General features: G+C 39.6%; 1 protein-coding gene across 1 annotated transcript in view; it reads right to left on the bottom strand.

The window, feature by feature from the left end:
• Positions 1-8,051: 8,051 nt before the first annotated feature.
• Positions 8,052-17,130, bottom strand: part of LEPROT — a 16,463-nt gene continuing 7,384 nt past the window's right edge. The window contains exons 3-4 of the mRNA XM_005868028.2: positions 14,267-14,453; positions 8,052-10,358 (exon numbers count right to left, since the gene is read on the bottom strand). Coding sequence (XP_005868090.1) covers positions 10,242-10,358; positions 14,267-14,453 — 304 coding nt within the window. The 3' untranslated portion in view covers positions 8,052-10,241. The remainder of the gene's footprint in view (positions 10,359-14,266; positions 14,454-17,130) is intronic.

Below are 17,130 nucleotides of genomic sequence, written 5' to 3'. Positions count from 1 at the left end.
ATATAAAAATAAAACCAAAATTTTTTCTGACATTGCCTTAATTAGTCCTCAAAGTTAACAGTCGCTAAAATTCAGAAACCAGCAGCTACTGCCACATCCATCTATGAGGGTCACTTGACTTACTCTCCAACTCAACCCTCTCTCCTTAATCAGTGACCATCTAGCTCATAATTACACTTCCTAGATTAAGAACTGTTTCGTTTATATCTTTTATTTCTTAAGCTATAAAAACCAAAGCTAGTAGAAATTTTTTTAATAAAAAAGAAGAAAAATTAGTACAGACTTATTCTATCAAATTTAAAAGCATATTATGAAGCTATACATTAAAAAAAATGTGATATCAGTTCAGGAACACATAAATCAAAAAGAACACAAGAGAAAACCCAGAAACAAACTATGTGGATATAAATGTTTACTACATGTTAAAGGTGATATTTAAAATTAAACCAATTATTTAATCAACTTACTAGCTTCCTGTAATACCTGGCTGAAGATATCAGGAGAAATACTCTTGTCTGATATCATTTACCAAAGTAAATTCTAGTTGGATTAGTGATAAATGTATTTTTAATGAACCTGTATATGCTCTAGGAGAATATATTTTTCTTCTCTTGGAATAGAGAAGACCTTTCTAAGAATACACACAAATTCAGATGAGGAGGAGCGGAGGTAGAAATTAACACATTGGACTACACAAAACTCAGAAAATTCTGTAGGTAGAAAATTACATAAACAAAGTTAAAAATCATAGGATTACCTTTTGCTAGTCTATTATCTGATAATATATATATAGCAAAATACAAGAAACAATATTTCCAATCTTAATATGTAAAGAACTCTTTTAAATCAATAAAAAAGGATAAACACTCTAAAAGAAATGTAGCAATTCACAACAAAGAAAAACAAGTATGAAAAAATTCAATGTTAGTTTTTAAACATATGTCCAATTTAAAGTAACAATGAGGTTGGGTTTTTGTCTGAATTACCAATTCTTTTAAAATATGAAGACACCAGAGGCCCCTCCGCCTGGCCTGCGCCCTCTTGCAAGCCGGGACCCCTCGGAGGATGTTGGATAGCTGGTTTCAGCCTGATCCCCACAGGCCCGATCCCCGCAGGCCTGATCAGGACAGGAGGGAGCCTGATCCTGTGCTTTGAGCATCTGTCCCCTGGTGGTCAGTGTGTGTCACAGTGACCAGTTGACCTGTCATTCGGTCACTTAAGCTTTTACATATATAGAGAGATATAGATATTTTGGTAGTGAAAGAACATTCTAAGAACTGCTGAGTAGGAAGTGAGTTGACAGAATGAAAAATGTGTATATTCTTCAACCCACCTTTCTCTTCTAGAAAAGCATCTTAAAGGATATTCGCAAAGATTGATGTTTACCTCAGAAATCCACATAGCTCTTTCTCACTTCTTTTGGGTCTGAACTCAACTGGCTTCTTCACAGTGAGGCCTATATGGCCAATCTATCCAACGTTACAAGGCCCACATACTATTTATCCCCTTCCCTTCTATATTTTTCCCTATGCCACCTATCATAACATGTGTTTTACTTTACTTTTCAATCACAGTTGACATGTAATATTATTTTATTTTTTATCTAGTTTTTATTTCTCTTCTCTCGTTAAATATAAACTCTATGTGGCAAGTGATTTTATCTATGTTGATCACTGCTATGGCCAGGAATAGTCTTAGATTTTGTGGAGCCTGACACATATAATTTTGGGGTCTTCCTTTAAAAAATAACTATTTTTAAATAAATTAAACATTTTCAAATTTTAAAAAATCAGATAAATAAGACAAATACTATGAAATCTAGAAAAATGACAATACTGGTAAAATTTTAAAAACCTTTATAATTTTTATTATTTTGATATTGGCTGGATTCCTGAAGATATGGTCCCACAAAGCCTGGAATAACTGATATATTTTTCTTGTAGTTCAGAGTTCATTCATTCATTCATTCTGCTTGTAGATTTATTGCGATATAAATCAATATACCATAAAATTCACCCATTTAAAGCATACAATTCAATGGTTTTTAGGACAGTCACAGAGTTCTACAAATATTACCACCATCAATTTAGAACAGTTATATCACCAATAAGTTTGCACCACACTTATGAGTTAATTAGATATTTGGGTTGTTTCTACTTTATTTTGGTTTGACTTTTTGGTTTTGGGGGGGGTTGTTTGTTTTTTATTGAATGCAGAGAAGAAGGGAGAGGGAGAGATAGAAACATCAATGATGAGAGAGAATCATTGATCGGCTGCCACCTGCATGCCCCACACTGGGGGTCAAACCTGCAACCTGGGCATGTACCCTGACCAGGAATCAAACCATGACCTCCCAGGTCAATGCTCAACCACTGAGCTACACTGGCCAGGCTGGTTTTTTTTTTTATTGAGATGACATTAACATACTATACAATTCACCCTTTTAAAGTGTCCAATGCCTTTTAGTATATTTAAAGAGCCATTAATTCCAGAACATTTTCATCATCCCCAAAAGAAACCCTGTGCTCATTAGCAGTCATTCCTCACTTCTCTTTCCCTCCCCTGGAAACTACATCCATACACTCTCTTTCTATGGAATTGTTTATTCTGGACATTTCAGATAAATGATATTAGACAATACATGGGCTTTTGTGGCTGGCTTTCCCTGCCACACACCCTGCTACAATGTTTTCAAGGTTCATGCATGTTGTAGCATGTATCAGTACTTCATCTCTTTCTATGGCTAAAAATATTCCATTGTGTGGATAGACATTATTCATTCATCAATTGATGGACATTTGGGATGTTTCCACTTTTTTGTTATTATGAATAATGCTGCTATGAACATTCATTTACAAGTTTTTGTGTGATGTACTAGTATGTTTTTATCCCTCTTGGGTATATGCTTAGGAATAGAATTTGTGGGTCATACTTAGGTTAACTCAATGTTGAACATTTTGAGGGATTGCCAAACTCTTCTATAGTGGCTACACCATTTTGCATTCCCACCAGCAATTTATGAGGGCTCCAATTTTTCACATCCTTTCAATACTTATTGTCTTTTCTATTCTAGCCATCCTAGGGGATGTGAAGTGATTTCTCATAGTGGTTTTGACTTGCATTTCCGTAACATCTAATAAGGTTGAGTATCTCTTTGTGTGCTTATTGGCCACTTGTACATCTTTGGAAATATGCCTATTTGTATCTTTTATCCATTAGAAAAATGTGTTGCTTGCCTTCTTTTTATTGAAATGAGATGGGAAGCCATTGGAGCAGAGGACTGACATGATCTGATTTACATTTTACAGGCTCACTGATTGCTGCGTTGAGACTAGTCTGAAGGAGGAAAAAGTCAAAGACGGGAGACAAGTTAGGCTAGTTCAGTAATCCAAACAGGACACAGTGTCTTGAACCAATACAAGCAGTGAAGGTATGAGAAGTGTTTTGATTCTGGATACATTTTGAAGGTAGAAGCAAAATGATTTCCTGATGGATTGCATCTGGGATGTGCAATAATGAGTTCTGAAACTGATGGGGTGTGTCAGGAGTTTGATTTTGGACAAGCTAAGTTTGAGATGCCTATTAGGCATCCAAGTGGTGAGTTTACACTGCCAGCAGGATATACAACTCTGGGGTTTAGAGAATTCTGGGCTAGAGATTAATATGTGAATATAAAAAAGGGTCCTATGAAAAGTAACCACACAGGTGATCTGATCATAAATTCCTAACTGGGCAGGTCACTCCCAAAGCGTCTATCTTTTAAGTGAAAGGTTTATCTTCTTTCTTTCCTTTGCTTCAGTTGAATGGTTTTGTTTTTATTTTTCAAAGAGCTTTAGACATTTGCAGATGGCTTTTCTTCCAAACACAAGAGGAAGCAGGTTATATACAGTTCCTATTTTTAAAGGCAAGCAAATGTTAAGGGCAACAAATAAAAAGAGACTGCAAAAAAAAAACAAAAGAAGGGAGAAAAGTAAGAGAGGGCTGATATAGAACTCATGAAAAAAGAAATTATCTTAGTGCTGGGCATGAAAATAATGAACAGAATATAATTCTGTATTGTTAAATTGTAAAGAAGCAAAAAGAAAAACTGACATCGTTTTCTTCAATAACTGCAGGGGAGTTTAAAATAAGCAGCAGCCATAACAAATCTCACTACAGTTTTAAAAGAGTGGGAAAATCCAAATGTGACCAGGAAAGTATGCATACTCTCACAGAAAGAGGAACAATCCAATTCCCAAACTGTCTGGTTGAGAATCTTTGGGATAAGAACACACAGCACATTCTAATAAACCAACTTTAGAAATGGGTTTGGGACAAAGGAATTTATAAAATTTTCATAACCAAAATGAAATGTCTTCTCCAAAACTAGTAATATAGAAAGTGATGGTTTTATTTAGTTATTATAAAAAAAATTGAATATACAACTTTTGATTTCATGATATCTAGTAATTAATTTGGAAGTGTATATAACAGCCATAATTACCCAATTTTGATGTGAGATAATCAACAGGGAAGAGATACTGTGCAAAGTCTTTCAGTATGTTTTCTAAATAAGCAATCTTAAGATTAGGACCACTTTGTCTATATGCCCAATATTAAAAACTGGAGGCCTGGTGCACAAAAATTTGTGCACTAGGGGGTGGGGGGGGGTCCCTCAGCCCGGCCTGTGCCCTCTCGCAGTCTGGGACCCCTCGGGGGATGTCCACCTGCTGGCTTAGGCCTGCTCCCCAGGGAATTGGGCCTAAGATGGCAATCAGACATCCCTCTGGCAGCCCGGCAGCCCTCGGGGGATGTCCACTTGCCAGCGGGGAGCAGGCCTAAGCTCAGTTGGACATCCTTAGCGCTGCTGAGGAGGCGGGAGAGGACCAGAGGGCAGCTCCTGCATTGAGCGTCTGCCCCCTGGTGGTCAGTGTGTGTCATAGTGACCAGTCATTCCCAGTCTTTCTGCTGTTAGGGTCAGTTTGCGTATTACCCTTTTACTATATAGGATAGAGACCTGGTGCACGGGTGGGGAATAGCTGGTTTGCCCTGAAGGGTGTCCCGGATCAGGGTGGGGGTCCCGCTGGGGTGCCTGGCCAGCCTGGGTGAGGGGCTGATGGCTGGTTGCAGCTGGTCACACCCGCTTCAGGGTGGGGGTCCCCACTGAGGTGCCTGGCCAGCCCGAATGAGGGGCTGATGGCTGTTTTCAGGCTGGCCACACCCCCTTTAGGGTGGGGGGGTCCCCACTGGGGTGCCTGGCCAGTCTGGGTGAGGGGCTGAGGTCCGTTTTCAGGCTGGCCAAGCCCCCCTAGCGACGGAAGCTCCCAGCCTCTCCTTTTTTTTTTTATTCTGAGATTTATTTACCTTCTATAATTGAAACATTGTTGCCGTCACTGGCACTCCCAGCTCTGAGGCCACGGCCAGCTGAAAGCAGGTATCTGGGGTTTGTTTAGCTTCTATAATTGAAACATTGTTGCTTTTGGGCTCAGAGCTGGGCCGCGACAGGCGGGGAACCTTGGCTTCCTCCATCACTGGAGCAAGCAAATCTCCTGCTCACTTCAGCTGTGTGGCTGCTGGCCGCCATCTTTGTTGGCAGTTAATTTGCATATCGCCCTGATTAGCCAATGGGAAGCGTAGCAGAGGTACGGTTAATTACCTTTTTGTCTTTTATTAGATAGGATGATTATTTCAAATGGTCATCTATTAATTTTGCTCTGTGCCTGGTGACTACAGGGAAACTAAAAGGAATTGAAATTTACTTTCTACTTTTTAACACACTGTATGCGGGAAACGTATTTATACATTTTACTTATACGTTTTAGGTTGACTGGTAGTAGAGCGCGGGGACCGCGCCACCTGTTAGCATGCGATAAAAACTACCCGCAAACAATGTGTTAAAAATGTGGGGAAAGGCTTGAAATGTAAATTCTTCACCAACTTTAATACTTTTTTTTTTAAAAAAAAAGACATTTGTTTTCTATTTCTGCAAAAAACAAAGAGGATAAAACTTAAAAAGTTTACTTTGCACAAAGGAATAACTTCCCAGTTATAATTACTGAAGTCTTTTTTATTCATATTTAGCTAATCCCCCCCAAATTTTATGTATATATAGAACAGATGCTATTTTTACTTTTTTTGGTTAATCCTCACCCAAGGATATTTTTCCATTGATTTTTTGTGTTTTGTTTTGTTTTTAGGGAGAGTGGAAGACAGAGGGAAAGACAGAGAGAAACATCAATGTGAGAGAAACACATCAACTGGTTGCCTCCTGCATGTGCCCCTGCCCGGGAAGAGCCTGCAACCAAGGTACGTGCCCTTGACTGGAATCAAACCTGGGAAGCTTTGGTCCACAGGCCGACCCTCTATCCACTGAGCCAAACCGGCTAGGGCCAGATGCTATTTTTAAATAATAGGTAGGTACATGCTTTCTCCAGACACATTCATTCTCAGCCCCAGATGAAGTATCTAGATTCATCCCGATAAATGAAAATGCGTATGTACAAGCCCTGGACGAGACATCTTCTTAGGAACTGTTCCTTCTTAAGGGCATTTTCGTTATATTGGTTTTATCAAATTTCTATAAAAATTTAACTTTACGCTTGGTTGGGCAACACAAAGAAATATCTAACTCAGTTTCTTCCTAATCTAGCTGCCTAAATCCACCTGCAAAGCATCAGGTCTTCCCCACATGTTTAGTGCCTAAGGACACACTATTTCTTCAGTAGTATTTTATTAGTACATCGGTGCTTTTCTGTAGTGCACAAGAAGACTCTTCAGGACAGGTACAGAACTTTTTTTAAGTGTTGAGTCTGTCTCCCTTTTCCAATGCAGTAAACTCTTGATTAACCATGTCCCCCACACCCAACTCCACCCGGGAGTGTTAGCCACAGCAAAGCTATAATTAGGGACTGGATTCCTTCCAGTTAGCACACATTCCTGGACTGCTTTGCTTCAACTACAGTGAATATAGGCTCAAAACTAGTCGAACTCACATGAAGATTACCCAAACAAAAACACTGGGAAAATAAATCTGCTGGTCTCTTTTCTAAATATAATGTATCCCAAAGCAAAACACAAACATGTTAGTTTAATAATGTACATACAAGTCTTTTTTAAGTATAAATGACAAGTTTTATTTTAAAAGTAATCGTCCTCATCATACATATATAATAAAGTATTCTAAAGCAGTCTTGGGTTTTTCACATTATGTTTGGGGCCACATGTATCACTGCTCTCCTCCAGTAAGTCATGAGCTATTACACACCAGAATTTTTGCAAATAAGGTACTTCATGAGGCAGACTGTCAAGAAATAATGTAATTGCACAACTTATACTCATCTACAGAAATATTTCTCAGTTGTGAACTAATTACTATGCTTGGAAAATGCTAGCATCCTCATAAATATTTCAGTTAAATTATGGTGCAAAATGTAAATTTTACAAACTTTGAAATGCACATTTTTGTGACATCTAAGCATTTCCCTGAGAGCATAAGGAATGTTATTCATATAACATTCCAGCTACACTCGGGAAGACTCTTCATGAAGAAGACACCGCAGAGGTAAAATACCTAAGAGGAGATGGTAAGAACAATCTGAGGCTCTAGCCGGTGCGGCTCAGTTGGTGGGAGCATCATCCTGTGCACCAAAAGGTGGCGGTTTGATTCCCAGGTTGTGGGTTCGATCCCTGGTGGGGAGTGTGCAGAAGTCAACCAATCGATGTTTCTCTCTCTCTCTCTCACCCTTCCTTCTTCTAAAATCAATAAAATAAAATATGTGGGTTTATAAGTGGAGTAAAAGAAACAACTATGGAAAGCAGGACCAGCTGAGAATTCACCCCGAGGAAGGGGTGAATGTGACAGGGTTGCCCCTGTCCCCAAAACATCATTACCCTTCTATAAATTGTTGGGATGCTTTTCCACTTTACTTTGAAGCATTGCCATTTTCTGTGAAAGTCACTGGGTTCTGAGGCATGGCCCTGTAAAAATGCAGCTGCAGCATTGTGTGGCAACTGCATCATGCAGGTATTGGTGAGTTTCAGACGAGGGGAAGATGATCCCAAGTCATTCATTCTTTCTTGGAAAGGAGTTTGATCAGATTGTTTTCTTCTGATCACCACATGATATCAGCTATACTAAGAAAACTGATTGGTAGTAGGAAGGTGGGTGATTTTGGAATATGAAGAACCCCAGGAGGTAGAGAAGGCTAGGAGAAGGGCCCTGATCCAGGAAAGGCAAACCTCACAGGAGTATACCTGGGCCCTAACAGCATTAGGGGATAGAAAGGGCTGCAAAAATGGAAGACAGACCTTGTTCTTAGGAAAAGAGATGGAATGTCTCTGTTTTCAGACAATAGAGCAAATTGAATAATCTACCACTTCAACAAACCATTACATTATTAGGGAATAGCTACAAATATTCTATAGGCAAGTACTTTATATTCTGGAAATACAGTCAAGAGGCAATGCTTTAAGGCTACACATTAAGGCTACCTGGATTATTGTGCAAGCAACAAAGACATTTTTTTGCAAAAGGTAACATAATTAAACACTATTTCCATCTTAGGAAAAGCTATTGTAAGCCAACTAGACATTCAAAATGGAATCTTAACTCTTATTGCTATTATTCTATTGCAGGGCAGATTATCACTCAAAACTGTCTATTTCAGAACACCAAGAAATTCTCACTCTTTTGTTATCTTTTAAGTAAGGCTACATCAGAAAAAAGACTTTTAAAGTAAACTTTTCTTTTGTGTTTAAAGTGAAATTTATTACAATACAATAAGTGCAAGTGTTATTAAAAATGCTGGTTAAAATTATAAAGTGTCTATATATTTTTTCTAATATAAATATTGGAAATAATAACTTCAACAATTCTATATGTACACAGAACACTGAAAACATAAAATCATGCACAAGGTCAAAATGTAACTTTGCATACTGTCCTTTTAGGGATCACTTTTATCTTCTTCTGGTCTCAGTATGATTCCAGAATATGAAAGGATATGCTAATTACTCAGATTACAAACTTAAAGGGTCAGTGTTTTTAATGTATGTCAGTTATCACACATTAACAATACTCTAAAATCACTGCTTCTACTATTCTGATTAAGTGGTTCTAATTCCCATATTTCCCTTTCTCTTGGACATCAAGTTGAGCTAGAAAGACTGTGATTATAGGATCCAGCATGACATGTATTCCTCATGATTCATTTAAAAGTGGCCTAAAGTGTTACTATCCTTATAAAAAGTCCTACAGGACATAAAAGACAGTAAGTACATCAGCATGTAAGGAAAATTAAGCAGCTCACCCTCTGCTTGCTTACCTGGTTCCATGTCTCTATAGAAAGGATGGACCACAGCCATGAAGAAGCAAGGACCAATCAGAACTGCTGATAGTATGTGTTTGGGGAGGGGAGGAGGAGCAGCACAGGAAGGAATGGGACAGAAGTGTCGGATAATAAAGGGAAACTAAATGGAATCACCTATCTAGTCTTCCTCATCCTGTTAAAGCAGGGACTGGTTCCTGAGAACACTTCATAAATTTGAGGAACAGCCTACACATTACAGGTGAGGACATTTCACAAATACCAAAGCGAGTCTGAACTAGGCCTCAACATGGGGGCAGGTGAAACAATTTTCATAAATGAGCAGAGGTTAAGGGGTTCTGCAAGGGGAAGAAAAGGAAACTGTGTATGATACTTAGTCCTCTATGACAGCGCTTCTCATCCAATTCATTTGGGGGTCTCATCAAAATGCACTGGGTCTGGGGTGGGGCCTCAGATTCTGCATTTGTAGTAAGTGCCTAGGAGATGCCGATGCTCTTGGTCTATGGACCACACTCTGAGAAGCAAGGGTCTACCACACAAAGAGGGAGCCACCTCTGTGTCTCTGGGCCACAAGTGTATCTTGAAATCTTGAGCAGAACTGAGACCTGCTCCTATCCAAGCATATCCCCAGGCAAAAGGTGTAGATGCATTGCATATGTGAGCAGCTGGCTACAAGACTGTGTTAATATATTTTCTGAGAGCACCATGACTATATGAAGAGCCAAGTAACGTAATTCAACGTGAGTACATGGAGTGGTCTATTTGCTGGTACTAAAACAAATCTCTTTCTCATACAGTCCTCCTTAAAGTGAACATGATATAAAAGTATAAAAAAAAAAAAACCCAGCATATTGAATTTCATAGCAAAAAGCCACATGTGCACACACATATAGTATGAATTATAAGAAATTAAATGCGTTTTATCAGAATATAGTGCTACCACTGCTCCCAGCTAAAATCATCTCCTCTTCCAAATACAAGGAAAAAACCTTGAATTGTAAGGAAGATGACTGCATTGCCTGCCAGCACAAGGCCACACGCTCCCCATTTGATCTGAAACACAAGAAAAAAGGATTAAATATTTACTTTCATCATATTACATTCTTTGTAAATCTGTTATTTTCTACATTAGAAAAATTCAATGAAATATTACATAAAACTGCTAAAAGGCTTAATGTAACAGGCAGGAGACAGTGAACTATTCAGTAATTAGTCTAATTACTTCATGATGCTTGTTAATTAAGTCTAGTATCATCCGTAACATTTTCTCCATTAGACATATTTCTCTACTTGCTTTCAGCAGACAATGATGGCCTTAAGTAAAATACACGCAGCTTATTATAAAAGGTCCAATTGCAACATTGGGTACTGAAAGTTCTATACACATTGCCTTCTTTCACGAAAACAGGAATTAGAGAATTATGGATTTGTTTCTTTTCTAGGCAAGAAAAGATTTTTAAAAATAATCTGCATGCAAATGAAAACAGCTTCCCAGCGTGGCAGATGATTTTACAGAGGTACAGTTGGGGATGAGAGTACCCTCTAGTGGGCATTTTTTGTTTTAATTTAACCAATAGAAAACAACAATGGAAGTTGCTTCATATAACATGATGTAGTAATGAAAGGTAAAAATACAAATCTTTACAGCAAAATTTAAGAAATATTTAGTCTGAGGTATAAAAACAATAAGGTCATGACAATCTTGCATTCAAACACCATTGATGTTTCTCTATTATCTAGATAAAGTTCAAACTAGTAGGACATTCAAAACCCTTCCTGATCAGGCTTCACCAACCTTTCTAACCTCAATCTCAATTACACCTTTTTGCTCCATCATATTGGACTACTGCTCTTTATTCCACATATTAATTGCATTTCCACAGTTGGATGCCATTCCATTTAACAGCCTTCCCTACTTTAATCAAAACCCGATTTATCAAAAACCACATCAAATGCCAGATAGTATTTCTCTGAGTGTTCCCAAGGCATTCTGATACTGTTTTAATTACCACATAGTGCATTTACGGTATTATATGCTTATCCATCAGGTTAGTTTCTGTGCTCTTTGGGAACAGAGACAGCATCTGGCTCTTATTCCTGGTGTCTGACAAATAGCAGATGTTACAAAAATATTTACTAAATGAATAAATAAGACTTGTACATATCTGATATTCAATGCCCCAATAAGTTTCATGAAATTGAAAGAGTATGTAATTGGGGGAATAAAAATAAAGAATATAAAAAAATCACCATTTAAAAAAAAATTTAAAAAATAGAGTATAAAAGACACTGAATGTCAAAGAATGGAATAAATACACCCACAATGTGTTTTTTATTCACTCTATTTTCTAATAGCTATATAGTCAGTTGTCCCTCAACATATACCTACTGTGCTGACTTGAGGATTGTGTCCATGATCCTACTGAAGAAGAATTTGATATGATATTATGGTACTGTGTTTTATAATAATACTAGAGGCCTGGTGCACAAAAATCTGTGCACTCGGGTGGGTCCCTCAGCCCAGCCTGTGCCCTCTCGCAGTCTGGGACCCCTCGGGGGATGTCCACCTGCTGGCTTAGGCCCACTCCCCAGGGTATTGGGCCTAAACTGGCAGTCAGACATCCCTCTGGCAGCCCGGAAGCCCTCTGGGGGATGTCCACTTGCCAGCGGGGAGCAGGCCTAAGCTGCAGTCGGACATCCTTAGCGCTGCTGAGGAGGTGGGAGAGGTTCCCCCCACCACCGCTGGCAGCCGTCAGCCTGGCTTGTGGCTGAGCAGAGCTCCGCCTGTGGGAGTGCACCGACCCCCAGGGGACAGCTCCTGCATTGAGCTTCTGCCCCATGGTGGTCAGTGTGTGTCAAAGTGACCAGTCATTCCCAGTTGTTCTGCTGTTAGGGTCAATTTGCATATTACCCTTTTATTATATAGGATAGAGGCCTGGTACATGGGTGGGGGCCGGATGGTTTGCCCTGGCCAGCCTGGGTGAGGGGCTGATGGCTGTTTGCAGGCTGGCCACGGCCCCCAGCCACCCAAGCTCCCAGTGGAGGCTGGCTGGAAGCAGGTATCTGGGATTTATTTATCTTCTATAATTGAAACTTTGTTGCCTTGAGCGGAGGCCACAGCAGGCCAGGGCAGGCGGGAAGCTTGGCTTCCTCCATCGCCTGGGCAACCAAGCCTCCTGCTTGCTCCAGCTCCGTGGCTGCTGGCCACCGCTATCTTGGTTGGGTTAATTTGCATATAGTCGCTCTGATTGGCTGGTGGGTGTGGCTTGGGGCATAGCAGAGGTGCGGTCAATTTGCATGTTTCTCTTTTATTAGATTAGATATATTTGATCTTCTCCTTTCTGGCACATAGCTTCTAAAAACACTTGGAATTTTCTAAGTGATAATAGTGATAAAGGTGACTTTTATTATGTTAATACTAGAGGCCTGGCCTGCAGGACCGGCTCTATGACATTCCCTGAGGGGTCCCTGATTGCAAGAGGGTACAGGCAATTTGCATGTTTCTCTTTTATTAGATTAGATATATTTGATCTTCTCCTTTCTGGCACATAGCTTCTAAAAACACTTGGAATTTTCTAAGTGATAATAGTGATAAAGGTGACTTTTATTATGTTAATACTAGAGGCCTGGCCTGCAGGACCGGCTCTATGACATTCCCTGAGGGGTCCCTGATTGCAAGAGGGTACAGGCCAGGCCAAGGGACCCCACCGGTGCACAATTGGGCCGGAGGGACGCAGCAGGTTGGCCAGCCGGAGAGGGTCTGCGGGAGGGCTCCAAGGCGTATCCAGCCCATCTCACTCAGTCCTGATCAGCTGGACCCCAGCAGCAAGCTAACCTACCGGTCGGAGCATCTACCCCCTGGTGGTCAGTGCACGCCATAGTGAGCGGTTGAGTGGCCTTAGCATATTATTAGCATATTACACTTTGATTGGTTGAACAGATGACCGGACCCTTAGCATATTAGGCTTTTATTATATAGGATGGTGACTTTTGGAAAGCACCAAGGGATGGGGGCTGGTTGCTAGAGAGGCCAAGCATGTGCTTAGAGGGACAAAACTTTTAGTCCCACTCTCCCTTGACCTTTGGGGAAGGGAAAAGGGGGTGGGGGGCTGGAGATTGATTCAATCACCAGTGGCCAATGATTTGACTGATCATGCCTATGTTATAAAGCCTCCATAAAAACCCAAAATGAAGGTATTTGGAGAACTTCCAGGCTGGTGATTGGGGCAGAGTGACGCATTCTGGAAACTCCTCTATGCAGCACTCCCATCAGGCTGTTCCTTTTGTAATTAAACTAGTAACGCAGTGAGTAAATGGGTTTCCTGAATTCTGTGAACAAATCAATTAAACTGAAGATAAGGGTCACGGGGACCTCTGATCTATAGCCAATCAGTCAGAAGCACAAGTGACAACCTGGACTTTTGATTGGCAACTGAAACAGAGGGCAGTCATGTGGGACTAAACCCTTAACATGTGGGATCTAATACTATTTCTGGGTAGACAGTGTCGGAATCAAGATGAATTGTTGGACACCCCGCTGGTGTTGGAGAATTGCTCGTTGGGGGTGTGGGGGGAAACTCCCACACCACACACATTGAAATTGGGTGATCAGGACTCATTTAGATGTTCATTTTGAAACTAGAAAAGTATTGTTATTGCAGTCTCTATGGACTGCCCTAAGATAGAAGGCAAGGACTTAAGAACAATTCCAGGTAATAGCTTAAAGTAGAGAAAGCAAGAAGTCATTTGGCCTGGCTAAAAGTTATGAGAAACTAAGAAAGCATTCTGTAAATATGGCCAGGATATTGTTAGGTAGATCTAAAATGTGGACTAGATTAACTGAAAATATGCCTGGCTTTGAGTATTAAGTCTAAGCAATGAAAATGAAATAGTGGTCCAGACAGAGGCCTTTGAAGTAAACTCAGTGACAACTGGGCAAAACAATAGAGAACAAAACTCACCACAGCCACACGAGCAAGAATAACAGGAAATCCAAAGGCAGAAACAACAATTCCAGTAGTGAAAAAATATGCCAGTTCCCGACAGGCACTGCTTGTTGCATCAGAGTCATATGTTGCTCTTTTGGCAATGAAATGAGGAATGGGAGAGATGGCGTGAAATATCAGGACGAACAAGGGCCAATAAACACTGTTGGTTGGACCCAGGAGAAATGCAAAAAGAAAAGTTACAGTTAAGACATTCTACTGTTTCAAAGTTAATATTATTTTAAATATAATTTTTAAATTATTTTAAATGAAATATAGTATATTTCAAGAATCACCAAATAGCCCAGCCAGTATGGCTCAGTGGTTGAGCATCGACCCATGAACCAGGAGGTCATGGTTTGATACCAGGTCAGAGTACAAGCCTGGGTTGCAGGCTCGATTCCCAGTAGGGGGCCAGCAAGAGGCAGCCAATCAATGATTCCCTCTTTCTCTCTTCCTTCCACTCTGAAATCAATAAAAACATTTTTCTTTTAAAAAGAATCACAAAACAATAGTTAGGTTTTTTTTAGAAATTCTCTAGTTCAAAGCCATTATTGGACAAGTGAGGAAACAGACACAGGTTGGAAAAAAGGACTGGACTAGACCCAGCTGCTTCCTGACATACCCACAGCAAAGAACTCTTAATTCTTTGTAGAAAACAATAAGTTTTCTAAAGAAAATCTATGTTCCCATTTACAGGAAGCCATTGTGGACAAAAAAAAAGGAGGGGGGGTGGGTATATACAAGTTCAGTGATGAAATATAATCTCACAAGAAGATCTGATCATAAAATCTTAAATGAGCAGGTCATGGTGGGTAGTCACGCTCCAGGCATATAACTTTCTTTTTTCCAAATATGGTTTGTTTGTTTTTTTATTGATTTCAGAGAGGAAGCAGGAGGGAAAAAGAAATAGAAATATCAATGATAAAAGAGAATCACTGATCTGCAGCCTCCTGCACGACCCCCACTGGGGATCAAGCTCACAACCTTGGCATGTGCCCTGACTGGAAATCAAACTATGACCTCCTTGTTCATGAATCGACGCTCAACCACTGACCACACTGGCTGGGAAGCATATAACTTCTTTAGTGAAAGATTTATCTTTGCCTTAAGCAAGCCCTGTGTATTTTTCTGTGTATCCAGGTTAATACACCTTTGAAATAAGCATAGTTTCCCTCAAGAGAGCACATAATCTTGTTAACTGTACCTTGTTTTCTCCCAACTTCAGGTAATCTTCGGTAATTGCATTCTCTCCTTAATGTCAAATGCATAAAAGAAACTGCAAAAACTATTATTCTTCCGAGCATTTGAGATCTTGCTTTCCAGCAATTGCTGTCAGTTTTGGCTTAAATAAAGGCTTATAAAAATCCTCCACAGATTTAGACATTTCTTACATCAACAATATAAATTATAAATGCCTCAAAACAAAATTTGGGTCCAACTGTTTTTTTACACATTAGAGAGTTTTTCTCATAGCCAAAGGTCTCTGTTTGTGACTACATGTGAACACTGAAAATGTGAGATAATTTTCTACCTCCGGATGGTATTATTAAAAATAATTTAAAGGCAAGCACTTGTGATTGGGTATTTCAAAATTCTCAGAAATATAGAAACTAACTCATATGCTTTGTAAGGTCACATGATCTTAGATTAACCCTTAATAAATAAAAGCTAGTTTAAGTTTGTTGGTTTAGGTAGAACAGACATGTCTTTTGAGTTGATATTTTAAATATAATACAGTTATATTATGTTTTATCCAGGGTTTTATAAAAGTAAGTCCATGTTAATAATTGACTTTTACATCTATGAAATGTTTCTAGAGTTTATAAAAATGTCTTCATAAATTTACTTCTTACTTTTCATTGGAAATTAAGGTTTTAAGGGTTAAAATCTCAACATATGTAGGAATAAGTTCCTGTGCTCCAAAATGAACCCTGGGACAACTCAAAAAGATCTATCCTCTCTTCTTACAACAGAGACGTTTTAAACTAATCAGGACTGTTTTTGTATGTTAAATTGCATGGGAAGCACTGTAAAATAAGTGATGAAAGACTTCTAAGGTATGCTACCAGGGTAAAAAATGGCTGTAAATAAAATGAATAGTTGGGGATATGGGAAACCCAAGATGGCTACTTGGTTCTTTGAGGCTCCCTGGCAAACACCATTTTTTTCAGTATTTATACATTCCTTCATGGCTCATACTGCATTCAAGCTGGACTTAGATTAGATGAAGGAACTTATGAGCTGCCATTATTGAAAGGAGACAGCTTACACTATTGTCAAGGTTTGATAAAGTCACTACCAGAAAATGCCAAATGGGTAACCGCTTCCTTTCCCAGGAAGCAACCAGAAGACAAAAGACTAAGAATCATTAACTACCACCTAGAGATTTTGTTTACTGGAAAGGACATGAAATAAAACACACTCTCCAACCTCACTGGAAGGGACCTTATCAGCACCTAACCACAAACAGACATCTACCCATCTCTGACACTTGCCTCCGCCTACAACAGACATCAAAGACTCCTCTAGAACGAGAAGCCACTGACATCAGAGATAGACAGCTCTCCCAAGACACTGACAAGGCCTGTGTCTGTATATCTTCAGATCAATGCTAAACTCAGAAACCAGTTTGTTTTTACCTGTATGCTAATGATATATTATAATTATATACTTGTTCTTTGGGTTTTGCTAATAGTCCAACTGCTTATGATTACTGAAGATGTCTATGATAATACTCTTTTTATAGCTATACTAGAGGCCCGGTGCACAAAAATTTGTGCACTGGGGGGGGGGGGGCCCCTCAGCCCGGCCTGTGCCCTCTCGCAGTCTGGGACCCC

This window comes from Myotis brandtii, unplaced genomic scaffold (genome assembly GCF_000412655.1).
Source record: "Myotis brandtii unplaced genomic scaffold, ASM41265v1 scaffold26, whole genome shotgun sequence".
Taxonomy (NCBI): Eukaryota; Metazoa; Chordata; class Mammalia; order Chiroptera; family Vespertilionidae; genus Myotis; species Myotis brandtii.
This window is presented reverse-complemented; position numbering and strand designations above follow the sequence as displayed.